The sequence below is a fragment of the Thunnus maccoyii genome, chromosome 5 (assembly GCF_910596095.1).
Source record: "Thunnus maccoyii chromosome 5, fThuMac1.1, whole genome shotgun sequence".
Lineage (NCBI taxonomy): Eukaryota > Metazoa > Chordata > Actinopteri > Scombriformes > Scombridae > Thunnus > Thunnus maccoyii.
In genome coordinates, this window is record NC_056537.1 from 17,996,881 (window position 1) to 18,022,869 (window position 25,989).

At 38.2% G+C, this 25,989-nt stretch overlaps 1 protein-coding gene across 6 annotated transcripts in view; it reads left to right on the forward strand.

Moving 5' to 3' along the window:
• The window catches only part of nr2f2 (nuclear receptor subfamily 2, group F, member 2), a 213,125-nt gene that overhangs the window by 78,290 nt on the left and 108,846 nt on the right, over positions 1–25,989 (forward strand). For 4 of the 6 annotated variants that reach the window (XR_006096150.1, XR_006096151.1, XR_006096149.1 and 1 more), the window contains exon 4: positions 14,108–14,195. Coding sequence is in view for 2 of the 6 variants with exons in the window: in XM_042411178.1 (XP_042267112.1) it covers position 13,636; positions 14,108–14,142 (36 nt within the window). In the remaining 4 variants the exon portion in view is untranslated. Of the gene's footprint in view, positions 1–13,620; positions 13,637–14,107; positions 14,196–25,989 lie in introns of those variants that run through there. The other 2 variants (XM_042411178.1, XM_042411177.1) reach the window with 2 other exon arrangements.

Here is a 25,989-nt window from a genome sequence, read left to right on the forward strand (position 1 = left end):
GTGCTTATAAACAAAAACAGTGTTTTCACAGAAGTGCACCTGTTGGAGATTGTTAAGTACTTAAATGGACCCTCCGGTGTCTGAAATATATAGAATTCCCAGGAAGATTAGAAATAAAGAAATGTTTCCATTATCAGAGCATGGAGGCAAAAGTGAGATGTGGGGGGCTGAACTGCCTGACTCTGTCTCCTGGTGAACAATCAATCATGGGCCTCTCTGCAGTCTCTTTGATCTGAAAACAGCTGTAATCTGTGGTCATTGTTGCTAGAGTAGATTGTTTGCCAAACTATTACCATAACTGTCAGCCCAAATCAGAGAAATAATCTCATGGCTCTGGACAGATGCGGTTCCTCTGCATTATTGATATGGTCATCTGAGAGAGAGGGGGGAATTATAAAACATAGTTCTATTTACAAAGGGAGATTGGCTTGGTCCTTGAGAGTGAGTGAGTGGGACAGGCACCTCTAGAAAGTGAGATATAGCCAAGTTCAGGAGGAAAAAAACAAATTTCCTGGCTCTTTTAGGGTCAACTCACCCCATCGGTCTACTTCCTCCCTGAAAATGAGTCACCAGAATACACAATGGACTGATTTCTTGAGAAGGGCCTCCACATTCACCTGTATCAAGACATTAAAATATATATTTTTTTTTTTACTCTTCTTTTTACAGGGTTGCATGACCCTTGTGTCAAGGCAAGGCATGTATTTACTCAAGTATTCATAGTTTAGCATAAATGTTTACCTACATTTGCTTTCTAGTGTATGCAGTCATCTTTGTCTACCTAAATGAAATTCAGGAGTGTGACAGAGAGAGAGGGTGAGTGAAAAAAACAACAGCCTTTAGCGCAACATTGAATGTTTCCATTAGAACAAATGGTTGTGCCTTGTGGAAAGGTTGTGAACCACAGCAACCAATGCATGTTTATTTAGCAGCCCTGCCAACTATGTGAGACTGACTAAGTCAGTTAGTGTAGCCAATGAAAAAATTCCATATTTTAAAATTACAATGCCTTAACAGTAATAGTAGAAGGAAGTGTGAGGTTATCGGGGTGTCAGCATTCAGACACAAAGTGCCTGAAGGTGGGCGGGTCTTTACTACAGCCAGACAAAGACAAAGAAAGAAAGTAAAAGAAAGATTTTACTTTCTTTTTACTACATATATCTTTGATTTTGTGAACATTGTTGTACATTTTTTAGGTAAATACCATGAATAGTAATCTCTAATTTGTGAAAGAATGAAAGAAATAACTCTAAGAAAGTAAGGTGAAACAATAATATGCTTGTACAAATTTATGTGGTATCAAACTACAAAATCATCAGCGCACCGTTTGCCAGATTTTCCTTTGTGGAAACATGTGGCCCTTGTTGGCAAAGGACAAAATTTGGCAGGATCCTGAGAAAGCGATTACAAGTACCGGCATATGGACCAACAAATAGTTCCTCATTCAGTGCATCAGGTCTGTGCCATCTTCATGGACTAAAAAAGAGACATGATGGATGTGTGGAAGTGCTCACTGGGCTGGGGCCAGGTTCTGCTGATGTGAGGTGAAAGAGTGCTGCATGACCCTTCTGTGGACAGTAAATGTCCTTTCAACTAAATGTTTACATGTTTTTGTACAATCAGGATTGAGACGGTCTGTTTTAATGATTTGGAAACAGGGTGGTCTTTGCCTAGTATTCTTAGATATGTCATTACTGTGTTTAAACCTTTTCCATGGTGCTGCCTTCAGTCTAGCCCCTCATTGCAATGCCATTTCAAATGAAATTACATTGATAATACTAAAATAATACAATCTGGTCATGGGTAATCATTAGGACTGCGACTAACAATCATTTTCAGGATAATTTTCTTGATTAATCAATTCATATTTTGTTCTATATCTAAATGTCAGAAAAGAGTGAAGAATGTATATCAGGATTTCCCAGAGCTCAAGATGATGTTTTAAAATGTTGTGTTAACATTTGGCTTTTTTTGCTTGAAAAATGACTTGACGGCAAACTTAACAAAAATATTTATGATTTATCTGTGCATGACATCTACATTATGATTAAAATGTGGTTAAAATTGGGCAACTAAAACCATTCAAGTTGGGGGGAAAAAATCCAGACTGTCAGAAAAAATTGTTTAGGTGTGGTTTACATTAGCCAACTAAAAGGCTTGGCTCAGGTTAGGGAACGGCTGTGGTTATGGTTAAGTAAGATTAGTCTATGACCAGACGCACACTCAGGACTCAATCATAAAAATCAGACACGCTACGTTCCCATCCACCACCCTGACCTCCAAGTACTTGCTTTTCACCTTGGCACACTAATTCCTTCATTTTACATTGGATATGTAAATCATGTAATGCAGAATTGTCTTTTATGACTGTACTGCAGGAATACTGGACTACTTATTATCTAACTAAGTGGTTTCTGTTCCTGACATAAACTGCAGGAGTCACATGATACTGTACATACTGTATGTACATGCGCATTAATAATGCATCTAGGATTAGTAAAGTAAATGTTATGTCTCCCAACTGGTTCAATCCTCCTCAGTGCATAGTAAAATTGTCCTTATTATCCTCATTGATGTTGAAATATCTTCATGGCCGTAACTATATAGACACCAGTCAGTGACAAGGGGTACTGCGACCTTCTTCGATCCATAATTTACACCTGTTAGTTGACTCCCCCATCATTTGTGAGTATACTCAGGCTTAAAGGTTAACAAAAGAGAAACAGGGCGAGCTCTGCTGCTGCTACAACGGATCAATGTCAAGTAAATAACCTTTTCTAGCTTATTTCCTGACTGGTATCGATCTGTCTCTCCTTTCCCCGTCTGCCTTCTGCACTCTGCTCCTTCACATGCCACCTCACTCTCCCCTTCATGTCTCCTCAACCCTACCATATTTTAAGACTCTTAATGGGCTATTAACTGCATAAAGGAACAGTTTTTCTGCTTTGTGTAATCTTTTTCCAAACATTCCTGTGTAGAACACACAAAGAATGAGGTTTTCAGATGTTTTTTTGTATGGCCTGACTTTTAGTTTTGTTAAAGAGTACTTTGAATGGGTAACTGTCTTTTAATCTAAACATATTTTATTGAGTTATTAAGTGAACAATTATTTTGTTGTTTTCTTTGATTACACCAAACACAGCATTCATGTAAATGTATTTATTAATTCTGTTCAGAGAAAAAGAAAACATCATTATTATTATTATTATCAGTGTGTACTCACAAATTTTTGTTTCACCATTATAAATTGAACTTTGCAGCTGGAATTGTTGATTGAATTGCAAATACTATACTATACTATACTATACTATACTATACTATACTATAGTATACTATACTATTCTATACTATACTATACTATACTATACTATACTATACTATAATGACATTCAAACTCACCAACCAGCAAAATCCACTAGTTTTAACGTTGGTTAGTTTTAAATATAAAGTGTGTTGAGTGCCTCTGTACAGCTAGTTAACATTAGCATAACTGGTTTTATTATTTTGCTTCATGACAGTTGTTTTGTGTAGTATGTCTGAAGATAATGGTACTGCCTATTGTTTGACATCAAAACAGCAGTGGTTTGGTGGCTGGTGAATGGCCGCTAACGTAACTTAGTGAAGCAGTCTCTGTGTGACCATAGCAACACAGGAATCCACAGCTAACATTAGCTAACGTTAGCCAAGCCTTCCAAGACGCTGTTGTCAGCCATTTGCCAGCAGGATCCTGCTAGGTATCAAAATTTGTTACTGAATGTCAAGAATTTTTTTGATTCTTGAAAATATTGAAGCAATTCAGTTGGTGCCATAAAAGTATTGAAGTTCGGTACCCAGCCCTAGTCACACTCATTAATGCCATCAATGCTTGCATCTCCCTTTTCTGACCCCAAAGCTAATGGGAGAGGGATTCTTTGTACTGGGGCTCCAAGGGCTCCTTTGGCACCATTATTGCCATTATTAGGACACCATTCTTATTTGGATGAGCAGCCGCTGAATCAGGGGCAGTGCTTGGTTTGGGCTTAACAAGTCAAAAAATATAGAACCTTTCATACAGCCTGCAATGTTCATTACACCTTGCAACACAAAAGCATTCGACTAAACAAACAATGCACTGGCAATTTTGCTGATCTTAGAGCCTTACCGTGGTAGATTTGTCCTGATGGTGGCAAAAAAGAAAAGGCCATGGGGGGGTCATTAAAATGAAATGGGTTTGTCCTCTTGGGAGCACATATGTGCTCAGCAAACGTCTTTTTCTCCCTCTTTATTTTAATCTCAGAGTGAACCAGGATGCTTTATTTACATGTTATAATTGTACATTTCTGGCCTGATGATGATTTAAGAGAAATCCGGATGTTACCAATAAAAGTGAGATTCATCCTTTAGGGCCCATGAACATCCATAGCAGATTTAAGAGAAATTTCCTTATTCATTTTTGAGATATCTTTTCACCAATCAAAGTGTTTATCAAGGAAAAATGTACCACATTTCATTGTATTTTCATGAATACATGTTGTAGTATCTGGCACAACAACCACTGGCAGTACAATGGTCTGCCAGTCAATTTTCTTCCAGTGTGTTAAGTCTTAATTACTTAAATCAAGTAAAGTCAAATTACTTCTGCACCATACTACAACATTTCTGTTATATTAAGTTTAAACAATATATAATTCATATCATAAAAAACAGATATGACATGTAGAAAATAATTTTTACCAAAGAGAGATAGAGCTCTGATATGGAGGACTAAATTGTCTTAACATGACTGACTTGTTCCAGAGTCAGGCTTTTTCTTTTTCTGTTTTAAATTTATGAATACAATAGCTTAAAATCCTCACTACCACTTGTCGGCGGGTTAATCCTTTGTGGCACTTTGTCCTCAGATGAACTTGTAAACGCAGTTGTGTACATCTATTGATTTTTAAAAACACAACAACAGGGGACAGAGAAAGTGGTGAGACGGAGGTTGAACAGCAGTATTCATGTTCATGCCCTTGTGCTACAAAGGCTCTGAATTTCCTTTTGGGAACAAAAACCTATAACCTCTATGAATGATTTTGTGCATGATTGTGGAATCACTCAGTTTAGTTATAGCTTTGGAAGTTAGGCCCTCGGGTTTAAAAAAAAAAAAAGTAGAAAAAGAAAAAGACGTTCTCTGTGGTCTGAGGTCAGTGACCTGCTCTGTAGCTGTCTCTATTCCACCTCAGGGCACCTGCTAATGTCAGCCCTCTTTTAGATTCCCCAAAACGTGGCTTGCCACTGGTTATTTTCAGCCGCGATAAGTGATCCCAGTGACCCCAGAGGTCTGACACACTGCTTTTTTTAGTTAGAAGTCAAATGCCATAGCATTGCCTCCGGATCAAAGCCTTCAAAGTCAAACTCTACTTAGGCATCCATTGAAATAAGAGCTTCAAGCCCAGTTAAGTGTGCAGAGTCAGACCAAGACCATGGCTTGACTTTCACTCACACTACAGCCAAGTGATGGGTCAACAAGCACACATACACAACCTCACATTGAGATACATTTTTTCTTTCAATTTTTTAACCGCTCAGGCTATTGCTCTTAAGGACTAGCTGTGTCAGAGTGTAGCAGCAGACCGCCAGTGGAATCCAATGAATGCTGAAACTGCTCACCGCCGGGTCAGCCAGTTTGATTCCCAATTGATGCTTTTACCCATGCTGACATAGTACAAAACCTGTTTTTACAGTTTTGAAAATATGACACAGTTGTTTATAAATTATTGAAGGGAGACGGGGGATAGATATTGTACTCTGTTCCTTCCATTCTCTCACCTAATCCTGGTCATGTCCACTTCCTTTTCCTGTTCCCGACATTGCTGGACAACCCCTCCCCCACCTGACAGGATGCAGAGTCTGGCCTCTCAGCAGATAATGTGACGCACACGTGTGCTAGCGGAAAACGAGGCCATGAGCCACAAAGGTCCACTCTGGGTCCCGGATTATGATAACATCAGGAGTAGCAGAAAGGAAGAGGTGTCTGCAGGAAGTTGGCAGGCCTGTGAAGGCCTCAGTGAGAATCACACTTATCTTTCTGAGAAGCCTGGGTGTCACCCCGACTCTGACATGATATTCATGGAGAATGGGTGACAGGCTTTTTATCGGCTGTCATCACAAAACTGTATACACTTCATTACTTAGCTACCGCAAGACTCTTGCCAATGTTTTTTGAACTTTGGACATCAGTGCTGCTTTCTAGCTGCTGGCCCTTGCAGTTAAATTCCTGACCATTCAACAGAAAATGTCGAGAGAACATAAAGTGAGCCTCCTTAAGTGTAGTGATACTGAAAAAAATTGTATCCTTAAAAGCATATTCCCAACGGAGGATGCTCAAAATAAATGTTAAGTTTGGAAAGTCCAGATGGTCTTTAAGACTGTATTCCCCCGCCATAAGCGCCCTTGATTTATGAGATTCTCTAATGGTATCTCTGTTCTGATCTGGCTCTCTTTCACCCTGCTTGCCTCTGAAGCTTTAAACTCATCAGGTTCTCTCAGCCCTGTCGTTAATCCTGAAGTACAAAGGAAGGTATGGCTGTAGAAAATTGGGGATTCTTCCTCCTCCCTTTTTCTTCTGTACTGAAACTCCCGCTGTCTGATGAATGATAAACTGATGAGCAGACTTAATCCTGTAGAACTGCCCCCTGCTGCTTCACTTTACATTCCCCAAACAGATGTAGTCCGTGGTGGAAATTTGCCATGAAATTGGGAGCTGGTTGGTGAAGAATTCCTCACATGACACTACAGTGACTGAACATGTACAATTGACCCCCAAGCCTGCAAGTGGCATTCCTAGTTTTTGTAATGGAGTGAGAGTGGGTGGGCCATGTCAGCCTCACTAAATCCATGTAAATGTTCTGTGTATTATTTCAAAGTATATATGACTTTTTGAAGCTACCCATATTAATGACCAAACAGTTGGACATGAATGACTGGGACTGACGGGTCAAACGCCTCAAGAGTTTGGCACTTATACATGACTGTCATGAGATAATGTGGTTACTGTACGCAGCAGAGACTTCCAACCTAATCTCCCAGAAATTACGTTCAGCAATTATGTTTTGAGAGAAACATGCTGCCTAAACATAATAAGAAAAGTCTTTTAAGGAACATATATGCCAAGGCCTGATATATTCATAAAGAACGTGTCTGCAAAATGTTCACTGACAATGTATTTTGTTTGTTTTCCCTTCAGTCTCCACTCTTTCAGTATAATATCTGCCTATAGAAAATACAGCATGATCAATGATTTTTATGGTTATGTTAAACCACTTAAAGCACTTGAGGTTAAATTTATGGAAAGATCATTGTATTTGTTAAATACTGAAAAAGTCAACACTGCCCTGAAGCACAAGACACGATGTGTTTAACATTTAGCCGAAACCACAGTCTTTTCCTAACTTTAACTGAAGTGCTTTGAGTGCCTAAATGTACCCACAAGGAATTCAGGATGTGAACTTGGGTCATCAGTGTCAAAATCCTGCACCTCGTAAGTCCACCCTCGGCAACAACCACCTGCTTATGATTTGCATGTGCTACTTTATTGCAGCTCACCCATTTTTTTTTTTGTTTATTCCTTTTTCGGTCAGGGTTGGAAATCTCATGATTCGATTCAGGTTCTTTGTGGCACAACTCAAATCAGAATCTTTTCTCAATCCAAAGCCCATTCTTGATCCAATGAATAGAAAAGGGGACACACACTATTTTTAGGCCTGACTCCAGTGCACTGTGTGCCAAACCTCTGACTCGTGTCCTTTGTCCAGTGAACTGCAATATGAAACATAACTGACAGTTAAGCTAACAGGTCTTGATGAAGGTCACTGTCACACTGTCAGAAAAAAAAACAGAACAGTGTGTGAGAGTACCCAACCTTTTGATTTAAAAAAGTTGACTGCGTTAATTTGGAAGCATATCCTGCGGCCTTCTGCCTGTATGAGAATAATGAAATGAAAGTGTCATTTACCAACCTCACAGGTTAAATGTTTTTTGTAACAACAGACGTTGAGTGTGTTATGTGTCAAGCAGAGGAGAACAGCCTCCCTGCTACACTAGTGCCGGAGAAAGCCATCTTTATCCATAGTGCTGTATTGATGCGGGGCCTTTGAAATGAAACTATAGACCGATTTATTTTCTTTGTCCCACCAGAGTTGGTTGAAGTTTTGTAAGTTACTGCAGTGTGTCTTTGTCCACTAATCTTGTTTGTTAGAAACCACAAGATAATTCTAGCATGTGGACGCTGTATACTGCCTGAGTGCTGCACTGTGCCCCTGTGGTTGATTTCAGCCTTTTCTCTTTTATCAACATAACATTATTAGCTGACATTATTACAGAAATTTATTTTTGGCAGTTGTGAATGGCTTAAGAAACAAAGAAAATCAAAATTGCAATTCTTATGTCACCCAAACCTATTTATGGTTTTGTCTTTAAACTTCTGCTTGCTATTGATGGCTGTAGTAAACACAAGTCAAAAGTTTCACACAGCCTGCCAAACATTTCTCATTTTATATGGCCTGACACCACAACATCCACCACAGACGAGGGATTAAAAGATGATCTTTGGCACAAATTTGTGTTTGGTGTTAACAAGCTTACAACTAGCTCAAGTAGCAATACTTTGTGTTGCAGCAGTAGCTCGATGCTTCTATGATGAAAAATTGCAAGAGATATAACTAGCGCAGCTATGTAAATAGCAGTTAGTGTTTGTAAGACTGCTGTAAAAGGATGTGTCTCAGTTTCTTACACCAATGGTAGTCCTGTACGCTCTATTGTAAAACTGGTCTGATATTTTATAAAATGCAGGCACGAGGTGATCACAAGAGTCAACTCACACAACGCATCACATTCCCACTTACGGTGCAGACAGGAAGTTAAAAGAAAAAAACTGAAAACAGATTCAGAGCACTTCCTTTTTGCTGAAATGCATAATTTCAATAAGAACATAACACTTCCGTCATTTGAAAAAAATGCTGCCACTGAACATAATTCATGTAGCAAGTACATTTCCCCCCAAAACATAATGGTAAAAACAGGAGACTGGGACTGGATTGTAGCTCACCAACATATATATACGTATGTGGATCTGATCCTGTGTCATTGTCATTTAAGAGAAAAAAAAAAAAAAAAGCTCATGCTTGTCTCCAGGCTTGTGTGTTCACAGCTTGTGTGTACAGAAACCTTCTAAAGCATGGCATCACTTAGTGTTTCAGTCTTCCTGTGGTCTCAGCACCAGCATGGAACTTTTGCCCCTGGCTGTACAGATGACAGTTTATTATGATCTCTCTGACAGAGTGTGCACCCTGAGGGACCAGGAGCTCATACTCTCATGAACACACACACACACACACACACACACTGGCTGCTGACTGCCATCCCTGCACCGATTACCATTCATGCATGCTTTTTCTTCTCACATTTCCTTTTTTATTCTTCATCTGATTCTTAAAAAAAAAGCCATGTTCCCTTTTGGTCCTCTGTCTCCCCCTTGATGCAATCTTTATAAATAAACATACACACACAAATAACTGCTGTATAATTTGGAGTTTATATTTGGGTTATTTTTTACTGTCCCTCTTAGTCTTTCATTCATACTTAGGATAACATCATATCATATACTAAGTGTTAGTATTAAGCACAGCAGATTCTTTTTGTAACACCCAGATATGTATTGTGTTAATTATTTTATGTTTGTGTATTTTTCTATGAATCTGTCTAAGCGCTACACAGCAATTCAAGATTGATCTATGAATGACAACCAGGTGTAGGGCAAAAATTAGGTCTAATGCTCAAACTTGACCCAGAAGTTCCTGATGGTAGACTTCAGCCTTCAGACTGTCTTCTACTGCTGCTTGTTCACTACCTTTATCTAATAGCCAAATAACTGTCTTAAGGTGATAATGTGAGTGAGGCATCTACATTTTATATATGATGTAGTTCTGCAGTGCATTTCTCTGGTAGCTGCTGCAGCACCTAACCAGAATGTTGCATTGTGTTGCGGCAAAGGTTGAGCCAAGTTGAACTTTTCTGCCTAACAACTTGCATTTTTTTGGGCGCCCTGCTGTGTCAACGAGTGGTCCCATTCAAATGAATGAAGGGATATATATATATATATATATATATATATATATATATATATATAAATTTTTTTAAGCATAATTATATTCATCGTGAAGCGCCATTTAATGTTTTTTTTTAAAGGTGCTATATAAATAAAACTATTATTTACTATAATATATAAATACTTATTGCATTATAGATCAGATTATTTTTACTTCATATCTCTAGTACAGTTTGTTTTGTCCATGTTCTGCATGACTGACATTCACATCAGCCTTTCCTGACCATTCTGTCACACTGCGTTACTCACAAAAAGATTTTAGACTACAGTACATGTCAACAGGAGACATCTCTTTGTTGTGCTGGATTATGTTTCTTGTTGTAAACAATGGGAAGCACATGTTTCTTGTATGTAATAGCTAACGTAAAATAATTAGACCCTTAAAAAAGACACAACTCCTCCAACTGGCAATTGTATACATTATAATAATTTAAAGCTGGAGTGCGGGACTTTTACATATAAATGAACATCCGTTACATTCAGGCCCTTGCTGAGCAAGTTCACACAATGCTGATTAAGCCTATCACCGCCAGGTAAATCTCTCTATATTTCGTGGTATGCTGGAGTTTTAAAATCTGGTGTCTGTGGCGACTTTCCTGCGCTGGCGAACCGGTAGTGATGCGTTTTATGTCAACCTGCAATGACTAGTTTGTGACTCTCGACCAGGGTGGACTGTCTTCCTTGTGCCCGAACCGTGTTGCATCGCCAGGGCGGGGAACGGCTCACGTATAAAAAGCGTGACGTTGAAAGTGTTTGTATAATTACTCTCACTGTCGGAAGAGGGAGACAAAAGTTCTGCACTGCAGGTTTAATATTTAAGTATAATTATATGCTGTATAAGTAATAAGTGAGTGCAAATTATTTTCTGTTTGCATGTACAGTATAACAAAGTTATGTATGTTTTATAAGACTCACTACTAAATGCTGATCTTCAGGTCTGTATCACAAAATGTTATTGGGACATGAAAATTAGTTACACATTTATCTCAAAACTTATCTCAAAAATAAATTACTCTAATACATCAACAGCTGACAAGTTGATTTGAATCAAATGTCAGATGTACAATATGTCAGCTCACAGATTTACCACAGAACAGCTGGAGAGCTAATTATTAAACAGTGACTGTACAGCTAGGATCAACAATATTGTATTGTACAGTGTTTTATTTCTATTGTAGATCCATGTAGAAGGGCCCTTTTACAAAAGGTTGTACACTGCAGCTATGAGTTCCACCTCACAGGTGCAGTGTACAACACAAAGAACCCATAAAGGTGCTAAATTGCACTTTTATTTAGTGTGTAGATTCCAGTGCTCTGTCACCTTTTGCTCCCTTCTCTCTCTAACATCCTTTGGGGTTTTGTTCACCTCTCATACTTTGCTGTCATTGCCTTGATGTTTTTGTCAGCTTGAGCCTGGAGGGCATCAGAGCAGCAGGTTCGTCCTGAGCCTCACAGTTCTGCGCTTTTCATTACGACGGTATCTGACTTACTATTTCAGGCGGGGAGACACAGAGACACGTATGGAGGCAGAAATGGCTGTAAAAGTCAGGACTGGTAACCTTGTCCGTCCATGGTCATGGGTCACTTGGCAAGTACACGTTGGAATTCGCCTCAATAGGAAACCCCTTTCCAAGGCTAGTTGAGTGAATGAGAGGAGCTGGGCAGGGAGAGACATGCAGAGGTGAAAGAGAGAGACAAAGCAGACAGTATTACAAAGGAAACTGTCTGAAAGGCTTGTATGTTTTTTAGATTTTAATGGCATAGTGATGTATCTCCATGTTAACCAGTTATACATCTTAATGTAACCCTAATACATTTTTATTTCACACTGTGCCGTATTATTTATTTTTTTGTAGAGATTTAAACTAGCTTAAAGCTGAGCTTACACTGTAAAATTATTTTGTATTTACTATTGTTCACATATGCACATACATACATACTTTAATGCTGAATTGCGTTTTATGGCATGTTTTTAATGATTTTAGACATGTAATCCATACTAAGAAAGCAAGAATAATTTAGTTCAACAGTACAGCGTATGTTGTATTGACAATGCCGCTCGGTTACCTCTCATCTCACCAATATTGCATCATCACCTTGACCTACTGCGGGACCCTCCATGTCTTCCTCACTGCAAATAAAAATTACAATACATATTACAGACAAGATACTGTATAGTTATGTAACATCTTCAGCTCAAGCTGGGGCTTGAAGAAAGACAATGGCTTTTTGTATTTACTCTCATTTCCTTCCCTAATTGAGTCACAGACTAAAGTGAAGCAATACAAAGGCTTTTTTGTTAGCTACAAGAAACACCTATCCAAACACATTGTGCAAGGGCATGCTGGAGCAATTAATAACCCTCCGAGTCCAGCCAGTTGTAGACTTGCTCAAGTGTAGTCAATTTCAGCCGGTAGGTCACCCTAGCCTGGAATGCCTTATAAATATTGAAATAATCAGGACTATAATTACTGTTATTTTAGATCTCTATGCAGAAAATTCATCATGGAAATGGTTTCAGGGTGGATTTGTGTGCGCATGCATGTGTACGCATATTTCATCGATTTATTTTAGAGTTCTCAAATCAGACAATTAGACACAAATAAATACATCTATAGTAGGTGATCTGCAAAATCAGGTATTCCATGTGGCCAAAGATAAGCACCAGATATTAGCGGCTCACATTATGTTACATTAACCTTGTCACAACAAAATATAATGTTCCCAATTCCCAAGTGTCAACAACTAATGTAAGTGAGAGAAGAATCCCACTCAGTTATACACTTCCCTATGAGCGTACTCAAAGACTTCTACTCTGACATGTTCTTGAGATATAGCGGTCCTCTTGTCAGGTAGCTTGATTTAACCGCCGCAGTCCTGAATGTGTTATGAAATGATACAGCTTTCCTCTCTGAAGAGATGATCTGTTGGTTCTAGTTATTTCCCTATGTTTTCTACAGCTTCCACCCATTAACACGTAACACTTAGGAGATCGCTGGGTAAATGATCGACTCACATGACAGTTATGGGTCTCCGGCTGCAGATGACGGGGTGCTTTAAAGGCGCAGTAAATTATTTTGAAAGTAAAAGCAAAGCCGGGCGGGTGCAGGGAGTAAGCATGCCATTAACATTCCCTCTATTAGGATATACACACTACACATTTCATTTAGCTGACATTTGTGTGGGCTTCTACAATTAAGGAAATATGAGGCTTTTCACCACACATTGCAACCCATGCTTGTACACTACAGGGGCTATATGAGGGCTTGAAAACAAGGTTTAAAATGGTTAATTGGAGCAGTGAGGGTTTTATTGAGGAGCTGTCTTTTGTTGCATGCTTTCCCAACCCTTTGACCCACAGGCATACACCTGGTATTGGGTCAGGTTACATCCAGGCTCCAAGACTTGCAGGTCAAGACCTAGTGCTACACAGAGCTCTAATCCCTTGCATGGCAACATATTTGACTGAAGGGCTCGATCTACACACTCCCAGACTTCATACTTGAAAAAGTACAGCACTATCTCTTTTGCCCGCCTGCCCCTTTTCCTGTCTTTTCTCCCACTCCCTCCACAAAGTGATGATTTAACACTTAAAGGATGTTGAAGGGGTTTTGCGGAGCATTAACCTGCTGTGATTTATGAGCTTACAGAATTATGAGGAGTACATTTTGTCTTTACACAAGTTTGTGTATGTGTGAGCTTGTACAGTGTGTGTGTGTGTGTGTGTGTGTGTGTGTGTGTGTGGGTGTGTGTGTGTGTGTGTGTGTGTGTGGGAAGGCAAGGGGATGGGAGGAAGAAAGTGTGTCACCTAATGTACTTGTTTCCATTCAGGAACCCCTGAGAGAGATAAAAATCTTTATTTTTTCAAGGTGTAACACTCAAGACAAAAATGAACTTAAGAAATATTTTGATAGCCAATCTATTGAGCCGTGCAATTAACCATTTAAAGCAGTTGTATTGTGTTTTTCTTTTTTTTTTCAGTGAAGAGCTGCAAGAAACTCCAGCTGCCAAGAGAGGTGAATGAGAGGTTGCTGAGCTGGAGCATAATGTGAAAACGCACTCGTACCAAGTCAGTACTTTGACCTAAGGGTGCATACTAATTACACTACAGATTATTCTCCCAGGCAATGTAGCAATAAGCACACCAGGGGGAGCAGTTATACTGTTATTTTGATCCTGAATTGGAGAAAACAGGAGCTCGGAGTTCCCATCTTAGATGCTTTCACAAGCAATAGAATAGATATTTCTTGGATGATTACATAAATAAGCACATTTCTACTGGAGACTAGCTTCACAGTTTGCCCAACTGCCCTGCCTCAAGTGGCCCCCGCTGCTCCTGTTTCAGAGGATTTCAGAGCATAATCCTGCCTGACTCCTGAACAACATGCTTGTTCTCACACACACACACACACACACAAACACGTTCGCACACACACACGCACACACACACACACCCACTCTCCCAGGTTGTACTGTTATGAAATTGTGCTCTGTAATTATTGCTACAATCTAAAATGATGCAATCAAAATAGATATTACTATAAGAATGGATAGGTGGATACTAGAAGGCAGTTTTTATTTGACTATCTTTCAATTAATCTTTATTAATTCTGCTACCTTGTACACAATGATTATTAAGCTTTCCCTACAACAAATTTAGTGTTGCTTGCTAACAGCAGTGGTCCATTTAGTCGCTTTTACTCCACGTTTCAGCAGTCTTTGAGAGCTGGTTTATACCCTCATATTGTTTCTTTCAGTCAGTTTATTCTTTCAGTCAGTTTACTCAGCACTTCCATTCTGCCTGTCAAAAAAGACAGAAACACAATATACAACTACTGTATGTTCACCTCCCTGCATCAGCAATCTCTAACAATTTCAATAACACAAGTCTTTGTGCAGATATGTGTGACAAAAACAGCCGCCACAATGACAACAACAATAACAAGACAAACCACAACATCAACAACAAAACATTTTTTCACACGCCGGTAATACATCATGACATTCAGTAACAGTATGTCAGCGGTTGGAAATGGAGCGCTGCACAAATCCAGTGGAGCACATATAACATTTACTGTATATACTATATACAGTAGAGCTGCAACTAACACTTGTCAATTATTTTACCTATTATGTAAAAAAAAATGCCCAGCACAATTTCCTAAAGCCTCAATTTACTTATTTTGTCCGACCGACAGTCCAAAAGTCACAGATGGATCAGTTTACTATCGCATAAAACAAAGAAAATCAGAAAATCCTGACAAGTGAGAAGCTGGAACTAGATACTGTTTGGCTTTTTTTTTTCTTTAAAAAATACCTTTTACAATAGGTTACCAAAATAGTAGCTGATTAAATTATCTGTTGATCGACTAATCGATTAAACAGCTAATTGTTTCGGGTCTAATATCCAGTACAGTACACTAATAAGTGATGACTGAATTAGAACAAACAGAGCACAGTGTATGTACCATTATAAAAGTAATTAATTGCTTAATCCATTTCTCCTGGCACGTCTTCACTAGCTTCATGCCGTGTGACAAAAATAACTGCCAAGTAATTCTTCATCTTGCTCTCTAATAACATAACATATAGAACGTGTTTCATTTCAGACACTTTTACTGTTTGTATCACTTTCTTGTCAAAAATACACCTTTGAATGCACAAATCATACAAAAGAAAGTTTGAATTCTTACATACTGTCAGCACTAATTATATTGAAAATATGATGTTTCGTTATACACCATGACATCAACAACCAAATAAAAAAGAGTGATACAGTACCTGAGACTGTTACCCCCCTACTAATTGTAAAAAAAAATAAATCTCTAAAATTAGGGAAATAACAGTGAAATAATTATTTTGCATTGCCCATCCAGTTTTTTCTATGTGCATTTTTGCTTTTTTGCCTATATGGATCTTAAAATACAATATTTATTTTATCTTTTGCAAAAAAAAACCCACTTCAAAATAACAAAGATCACAAACTTTAAGCATGTGTTTATGCAACTATGTTTTAGTGTGGTAGGGGGGGCTCCTCTCCTCATTTTTCAGGATCAGGTAAATGGTTTTATTACCACACTTCTTTAAGTTGGTTATTGCTCCATATAACTGACATACGGCGCAGCCTCCATTTTTGTCCCAGACAGTTATGGGGCTGTGGTGATCATGTGAGGAATTTCTCTGGTGCCCTTGGTTTAATAGGATGTGTGTCTTACATCTCTGATAAATACACCCATTTGAGCTAAGTAGCTGAGAATGCTAGCAGCCCCTGTCGTTTTATCCTTTTCCCTTTTAACGTACAATATAACAGACACTTAGAGATCTCTGTACCAGTGTTTTAGGACATGACAACAAAACTACCAATTCTACCTCTGACAGCTGCTTTATCTGATTCAGTTATCAGGGAAAATAAAGTGTTTGTAAGAACACTTTTAGGCTGAAAGGCTGTTCCAAGTCAGAGACACTCTGCCCCTCTTTAATAGTGATTGCTGAACTCTGACTCACAGATTCCCTCTCCTCACCCCTGACTTCCTGTCTTAACATAGCAGAGGACTCTGCTGCGAGTCTCATTGCCATTCCTCTGCTCTTGGCCTTTCTCTTCCTGCGGGAATTATTCTAAATTGTGTTGTAGTGAAGCAACTGTTTATTAAGTTTCCACTCTGTTAATTTTCCACTTTGTTGTGCTTCTCTAAACCTCAGACGCTTGGGCTTAACATCAGTTTCCTTCCCCCCCCCCCTTGACTCAGTGACATGAAATACGTTATGGGTATTAAGAGGGTTTAGAGTTGAAAGCTGTCTGCTATGTCCTGCATATGTTAATGTGATTATGAATACATATTTTTAGAATAACCTTGTAACTGACCTGGCGGTTTGTGAAATGTAAATCAAGTTTATGCCTTGAACTTCTTTTTGTCTTCTCTGTGTTTGTTGTTTTTACTTGCTGGACATGATTTTGGTTCCTAAGGAAGTATTGGCATGCTGCCGTACTGAGTAGTTGGGAACATGGTGCTGATGTTGAGTGTGTTTGCTCAACAAGCAGCAGCATATTTCATAGAAAATATGTGAAACCAGGTTTTACATACTGTATATAGCTAGTGAGATCAATCCCCTAAATGTCATTAACATAGGTTATGTAACATTTAGCAATGAACAACATAGATCACTGTCCATACCATCCTGCGGCGTCTGCAGAATGTGTGCGGTCTTCTGTCATTAGTGTTACTAGTGTATGTGAGGTTTTGATATATCACTGCACAGACACATTTATGTACACTTACACAATTTGACATGTTAAGTGATTCTAAAGCTTTTTAAAAATGTAGTAAAGCATAACACTCACAGTATAATAAATTAAAAAATAATTGAAAAAAATCTGCCAAAACTTTTGCTAAAAACTTTGTTTTAGATTGATTTCTTTCTCTTTTTAAGTTTATTGTTACTACACAAGCACAGTCCACACATACAAACATACCAAAAAAAACAACAACCCACTGATTAAAAAAAAAAAAAAAAGCCTGTGAACATTTCTAAAGATGGAGGTGGGGCACCGAGCCATTTACACTTCTAATTTAAGGCTTCTTTATTCCCAAATGTTAAATACTAATGATTGGCCCCCATTTTGAGCTCAACCCCCACTGGAGGCCTGTTCAGGATCTCCACTGAGGCATTTGTGTGTGTCTACCCCACTCCTTTCTTCTACTTTTAGCCACACAGGCTCAACTTCACAGGACAGTCGACAGCCCGTGGACAGCAGATGAAAAACTAAGGCAGCATATCCTGCGCCTGTTAAGTCCTCAACTAATTAGCAAAAATGGTGTCCTTTCTTTTCTTTTTAAGCATTTAGTCTCGGGGGGTGGCAGAGAGAGAATAAGACAGAGAGGAGGAGACAGGGAAAAGGGGGAGATAGTGAGTGAAGGAGAAAGGAGAGAGATGGGGTAATGCTGAGAGCAAGACTGGAGCGAGGGAGTGACTGAGAGGGAGGAGAGGCATCTGAGCTCTCAGCTGGGCTGTTTTGAAAACACACTGTTGAAAGCCTCTCGGTTAATTCATGGCTTTTGTTTTTAGACCTTTTGTGTTTGCCAGTTTGACCATATAACATCATACATCTGGTCTATAGATTTTTTGGGGCTTTCTCGCTCAGGGACCCGTAGAGTCCCCCTGGGCTCAAATTCGAGTGGTCGTGCAACATAAAAGCACCTCAAGTGTGGGCCGAGGGAGAGACACAGAGAGCCAGAAATGGGGATAGATGACTGGGATGCGTTTAGAACGAGAAGGGATAAAAGCACAAAATTGTTCTACTCTTTTCTGCTCTAGCTTGTGTAGTCTCGCCAGGTGACTTATTGTCTGTGACTGTTTACTTAAGAAAAACGCTGTTTATATTTGTTATGTCAAGTAGGAGAAGCGTTTACGTTTTAACTTTTACATGTACTCCAACAGCTCAAATAAACAATTGCAAAAGAAACTCAACCTTTTTACTTAAATGCCAATATTTATTAAGAGGTAGTGAGTGCAATGAATCTAATGGCTTTTATGTCAGTGCCAACATTTAAACAATAGCACTCCAGCCAGTCCATATTTCTACAGTATATCAGTATTAATACATTATTTCAGACTGTTCTTGCAAGCTAGTGGTTTCTCCTTGAATTACATTGTTTCAGTTAACAGTGCTAGCTTACTATTCAAAACAGTCCATCACATTTACTCCAATGTAAATATTTTGTGTACATTTAAATTGCAAAGAATTTCCATTAAAACTGCTTCACAAATAATTAAACGTAATATATCATTATGGAATTATTTGAGATGAATTGTTCTTCTATCTTGTTATCTATCTAATAAGTGGCTATTTGAATCTTATGTTTTAGGTGACTTTAACATAAGAGTGTTAAAATCAGTTAATATTTTGGACTGTTTTTCTGCAATAATTTTCAGCTGAAAGAAGATCCAGCATAAATTCCACAGCGTCAGGCTACCTGGACCCATGCTTTTCAGTTAATCCACAGATCACTGTTTTTGTCACTGTGAATTTAAATATAATGGCCTCTTTGAGTGTTCTGCTCAAACATTTCTGACTGATGATGAATTTGCATCATACTTAGAGAGTTTTTGAACTTCACAAAAAGTGCAGTCACTCATGTACATCAAAATTATATAACTATTTTTCGGTGACTATCAGCCGGAAACAGTAACTTCCTTACATCTCTGCTGTTGATTGTCAATATCACGGTGACAACAAGACTCCAAGACATTTACATTGATAAATGAGATATAATATGTTAATGTGAGAACTCTAGAGTTGTTGCTAGGGAGATTTTATTACCTTCGGGGTGAGCCAAGCTGGCCATTACCCCCTGTTTCTAGTCTTTACGCTAAGCTAAACTAAGCTAATCTAATCTCCTCTTGGCTCTAGTTTCATAGTTAATGGACAGATTTAAGGATGGTTTCAATCTTCTCATCTAATTCAGCAAGAAAGCAAATGACTCATTTCCCATAATGTTGAACCATTCCTTTAAATATACACATATGCACTATGAACCTGGCCATGAAGTTGTTCCATATTCTTACTGCCTCATATGTACTCTGTTTTGTCTCCTTTAGCTTCTATTTCTTGATATAAAATAGATCTTTACTTATGAAGTAGAATAACTGTTAGCCCTTAGAAAAGTGACAGCAGCTTTTTTTTCTTACTGAAAGGAAGGAGATGTAGGGTTCCTCCAAAGAAACTAGTTAGTTTCATCCTACTGAAATTGGTATTTTCAGTAATGCTGTATGGTTGCATTTCCCTGTAAATAAAACAGATTATGGCTTTAGTAATGGGGAGGAGTTGGGGCCAGTTGAAAGTAGCATTAGTTGCAAACGCTACCATTATTTGCCTTGTGTTAATGGTGCCTCTTGGTAACTCTACAATCACATGACACCTTCTCAAAAGAGTTGCAGGTTTTGTGGTGCCACCGGCATACTTTCTGATAAAATTGCACATTTTGAAGATTTCAGTTGGTGTTGTATAATGACTGAAATCTTTTTTCTGATGTTGTGCTGCTCTGATTAATTACTTTGATTGCGAAGTAACAACGCAATGTGATCAATCATTCAATCACCTGCTTAGTTGACAGATCCTTACACATCTTATCTCGTTATCAATGCAGTTACGACATGTTGGCTTAAAAGATCGCCTCACTCATTAAATATGTAGTTCTTGCTAGTGCCACTACTTGTTTTCCCTGAAGCTTAAGAAGCCTTATAATATATTATATAATATTATCTTTGATAAAAATGTAATTTCTTCTGATGTTAGCAGAGGTGTTCTTTACTTTAGGCGAGTATAGGGAGGAAAATTGCTACCAGCAAAGAACATGATTTGTAGTAAAATATGTAAAACCACTGGTACGGTACCATAACTTGCCTCAACCTGCTTGTACTGAGACTATAACAACATGTTGCTCATATGCCCTTTTTGCACCTAACCACTAAGCTTTAGTAATCACAAGAGAGATGACTAATCATCAGCTACCAAAGACTGACTCATATTTTCTGTGTGTGTGTTTGTCTGTGAATACTTGTACAGAATATTTTTTCAAGAATGTGAAGACTTATCATTCTAGTTTGGTGAAATGTTCAAAAAATGTAAAAGTGTCATTTTAAAACAAGACTAAGAGTCCCTGAGCCACACTAGCAGCTCCATTAAGCTGTCTGAGACACAGCAATGCTATTAAGCAGGTATTTTTTACCATGTTCAACATTTTAATTCAGAGTGTTAGCATACTTATGTGTACTAATTAGCACTAAACACAAAGTACAGCTGAGGCTGATACTAATGCCAGAAGTTTTGTAGGTATTTGGTTATAAACTATGGCAGTTTACAAACTGAAATTTTGACCCAGTGGTAGTGCTAGATTAAGAGTCAGAGGATCACCAAAGTGGTTACAATTCACCCTGAGGGAACCATGAATGTGTGGACCAAAGTTCATGGCAATCCATCCAATAGTTATTGAGTCATATCATTCCACACCACAAATGTGAACATCATGGTGGCTCTAGAGGAAAGGTCAAGGGATCACCAAAGTCAGTGGGATTCATTCTCTGAGGATCATGAATGTCTGTGCAGAATGTAGTGGTAATCCATCCAGTAGTTGTTGAGATATTTCAGTCTGGACCAAAGTGGCAGTCCAACTGACCAACTGACATGCCAACATTGCCACTAAAAAAATCATATACAAACAAAAACAAAATACTCACCGTCAAAAAGTCAGGAACATAAATCTATGTTAGTAGGAGCTCATGGTAAGGTTGAACATAGCAGAATCTGGTTTAGACTTCATATTGCCCAAAGGGAGGAGGGTATATAAGGGTCAAGGGACTACTACCAATAAATCAATATAGTATATAATAAGAGAACAAAAAAGCATTTGAAAAATGGTGTCTCCGTTTGTTTGGTACATGTATGGAAGTACACACATGAGCCAAACAAGCACATGCACATGAGGACACTCAAGGATGTACAGTATATGAAGATAGAAAAAGATCACTACCCCCACCCCAACAATGAGAGGAGAGGAAAGAAGAAACCCCAAACATGTACTCGGGTTATAAATTAGGCGCTGTCAGTATTACAATGTATATTAATAGTCACACCTCTTTTTAATGAGTTTGGCATTGGCAGCTGAGAGGAAATACAAGTCATCATAGCGCAGCTCATGCACACCCCGATGAAAGAACCTATAATAAATCTTCTGAGAGCAGGGCTCACCATAAATATGTATCGCATAAGGCATCTGTTTTACATTCTGCATATAAATCAGCCAGAGTGCTGAATAGCAATGAATCAGATGCTCGACGCTTGATTTGATAACAAATCGACTCTGAACTTGGGAGGGGAGAATTTAAAGCCTTCAACAAAAGTGAGGAGTGGTGGGGTCAAGTTAAGACCTGTGAGACTCTGACATGCTTCTTTCTAGCAGATAATGCTACATTTCTTTTCCCGGGTCAGGTGTGAGACTAATATCTTTTGAGTTATCTTTTTCGTAGACTGCCTACTCTTTCACATGTCATAGATGATGACATTACCTGCATGTGAACTGGTGTGTGGGGCTAAGGTGAAACCACAGAATGAAGGACAAAGCTATGCAGTTGTAGTGTTGAGCTAGAATAAGAGGAGTTTGATGATATGGAGACCTATGTATTAATGATGGCAGCAACTTGAATCGGAATATTTTAATTAAATAAAATGAAGAAAATTTGAAGTACATTTGATTTCAATCCAAATTGATTTAAACTGGCATTTCTTTTGTAGATACTGTGAAGGAGCAGCCTGCCATTATCATTTCACAGTACAATTACATATTCAATATTTACAAAATATAGTTATAGTTTGTCCAGATTGTGTGATCACTTTATCGCTTGAAAACACTGTCATATACAGTTTGTGCTGTTTTACCTAATCTTTTGCTTGATGTACACACACATACATGCCTGCAGATAATGTTACAGGCTTCAGGGAACATGCTGCAACAGTTACGTAGTTTTTGAGTTCTAAACATGACAAGATCAATAACGTGTGCTTGCTGGTTTCAGTGGGAGTATCATTTTGAGTCCAGTGTTGTCATGAGTGGGACAAGGTCACTGAATGAACAGGAAAACATGAAAAGTAAAGCAATGGCTTCTTATTTCACTTTAAATAAAAGATTAACTGACATTGATACTAGTTCGTTACACAAAGCTTTATACAAAAAACACATATGTATTTAGTTTAAAGTTGGACTTTGTAGTATGTTTAAATCTAGAGCCCAGTCCATGCTGGATTTGTGATACTGATATTTGTTTTAAAATTCAGTAATTATATATTGGCTTAATTTTTAAAATAAATACATAGCATAAACATTTTTATAAGGATCACTTAAATTTACTTTAGAATTGCGACCAGGATGTACTGAGCAGGGCATTGTATAATTGAAAAATCATTGTATCACTGCTCTTGTGTGGCAAAACCATTGCAATGGTAAAACTTTTTTAAATTACCAAACACATCTTTGGGATTTCTGTTCTGCATTTTCTGTAACTCAGCCAATTTATATGCTGATACTAATAAATTAGCAATAAGCTAATATCGACATAGCCGATTAATTGCTCTGGCTCTACTTTAATTGGTAATTATAAAGATTTCAGTCCTGGTGCATTCATGTTTTCCTGTATATCCGTCGTGCTTAGGTAAACAATCTGAATCAATTGCAGGAATGGTGGACTCCACCACTACCAACAAAAACTACTATTCTAGAGAGGTAAATACAATAATATTAAATGTAAATAAATTGAATGCTAACCAACAATAAATGTTGTTTGATGGGTTTTGACATCACCTTTATTTCATGCTAGAATGAACAGCATACAATAATTGCACAAAACACTTATTATATGTATAAACAGTACAGTATAAGGGAGGGAAATATTTCACCTGACCTTTTAGTCTGACAAAATATCTAAAAACATTAAGTTGGATTCATACAGTCAGGGGCATAGAGGGCATCTGGGGGGGAGCGACTGTAAAATATACTTAACAATGATACTGGCTGATTCACAAAAGGAAGACATAACCATCAACAGAAGAGCCAAATGGGAGCTCTCACCACAAACATACAAATTATCTTGTGATAGCAGCTGGGGTCTAACATCTGCCTGGGAAATCGAATACCCAGGGAGCAGATGTTCATACAACCAATGGTGTTATTTTCTGTACTTCATATTGCCCTTGGCTGTAAGGGCAGTACTTAAAAAAGGTGTGCCGTTTGTCTAACCTGGTCTGAATTTATCAGTGCTGGACAGTACCTCCTTTTAAAAAAACAAGAAATATTTATCACAGTGTAACTGATTATGGTGATCACTGAGGAGCTTTTTTTGTGAAAAATGTGGAAAATGTAAGTGTAAGACATCATGGTTCAGACGAGATATTACCCTTAAATACAAAGTATGGACAGCTGATATATTTCAACTCATCAACAAGTCGAACCTCCCAGAGGCCTGTGGATGTGGTATCTCCAAAGATAGGATGCCAGAAGGAACGTTAAAGGCAAGAGAATCAGAAGCCAATGCAAGCTATCTGGAGAGCTTACTCCTCAGCATGTTCTTATCCCCTGTTGTTCAGAACAAGCAGATGGTTTTCAGAGAAATTCAACAATCTTCCCTTGCTCCAGGGGTTTGAAAACGATTGGGAGACAATGTCTCTTGATATGAAATAAGACAACCTAGCATGTGATTTGTTGGCATGGACTCTTGCAAGCAGTGAACCCAATTAGGTTTTGTATTTGTTGTTAATGTGATTTGCTGTTTAACTCTTATGACAAATAGATGTAATAGTAGTATAGATACAGTTTGTAATGATTGCAGATCACCAAAAATTAAGATTTAAACATTTCTTCTCAGATCTTTGTGTTTTTCTCCAAAAAAATGTGATGTACTGGAGAATTATCATCCAACTCTGTAGCTCTACTTAAGTTTTTAGCCTCATTTAGCTCATTGTTTGGGTTTATGACACCCACATTTCCTGTACAGTTAAGTCTCTTCGCTTTCATCAACCACAGCAGCCATTTTTAGCAGATGAATAACCAATTTAGCCTAAGTAGAGTGCTGTTCTTCTCCTGAGTTTTGTTTTTTGCCTCTGGGAATTAAGCACCCATCTATACATACTGGGCTTGTAACAAAGATGATAGTACAAGTACAGATAGTACATATTTTTGCAGTGAGTTGCAATATAATCTAAATTGATTTAGCACACAGTGTCTCTCGTTCAAAAAACAGGGTAGGAGCAAATATTAGATGTATGATTTCTGTTGAATATAGAGATAGTCCTGACAAACATGGAAGATTGAGGAAGAGGCTGGCCATGAAGATTTTTCTTGCAGCTTGATTCACACCTGCACACCCTCTGTGGCAGCATGTTCTGCAAGGGTCGTCTGTTGCACGGCGGGAGTATTTGGGGATGATTAATTGCTCTGTCTTGTCAATGGTGTGCTCAAAACAGCGGGATCCTCTGCATATGTAAATACAAGCAGTCTCAGCACAGCAACCTAGAGCAGGATTAACACAAGTATGCTTCAGGATTCAGACCTATTCACCAATCTTTTCTATTATCTCTGACATCCAACATACCTTTCCTCTCTCCTGATCCAGATACATACATCTTGTCATAACACACTTCTTACAAACACAGATAAGATGTATGATACAACAGATTAATCTTATATTTTAAGGAGTTATTGTGGAAGTCTTCGGCAAGCAGTTAGTGCTGGTAGATATTAACATAATTAGGTATCACTTTTTAAAAAAACAAATACCTTAATGTATTTTTCAGGGATGAACTAGTGATACCAAGTTTGTTTTTGAGAAAACAGCTATGTATATCATCATAATAAACAGTTTATGGCAAATTCTTTATAGCTGTCATGTCAGTAACCAAACCCTGTAACAAAACCCTCATCCAGCCACAGACACAAACACAAGTACACAAACAGTAACTAATCATATTTTGAGAAAATAGAACATTTTCAGGTTTATTTTTGAATGTGAACACTGTTGTGAGAGATCTCACAGTCATGATGTATTGGCCCAGCAACACCAGTTTGCTTCCTGTAATCTTTTTGGGCTCAAGATGATTAACAACATAAACCCTTCCTGTACCTGATTGGATGAACATACCACTTGCTGTCATTGGTCTTTGCTCCTGATTTTCAAATCAGAAACATGTTTGTTTTCAATATTTTTTTCCTGGGGAAAAAAACAAGATTTTTCTGCAAATATAACCCTCCCCCCCAAAAAAACAAAAAAACAACAAAAACACAATGCAGTTGCAGAATCATGTGTTGACTGGATAGAAA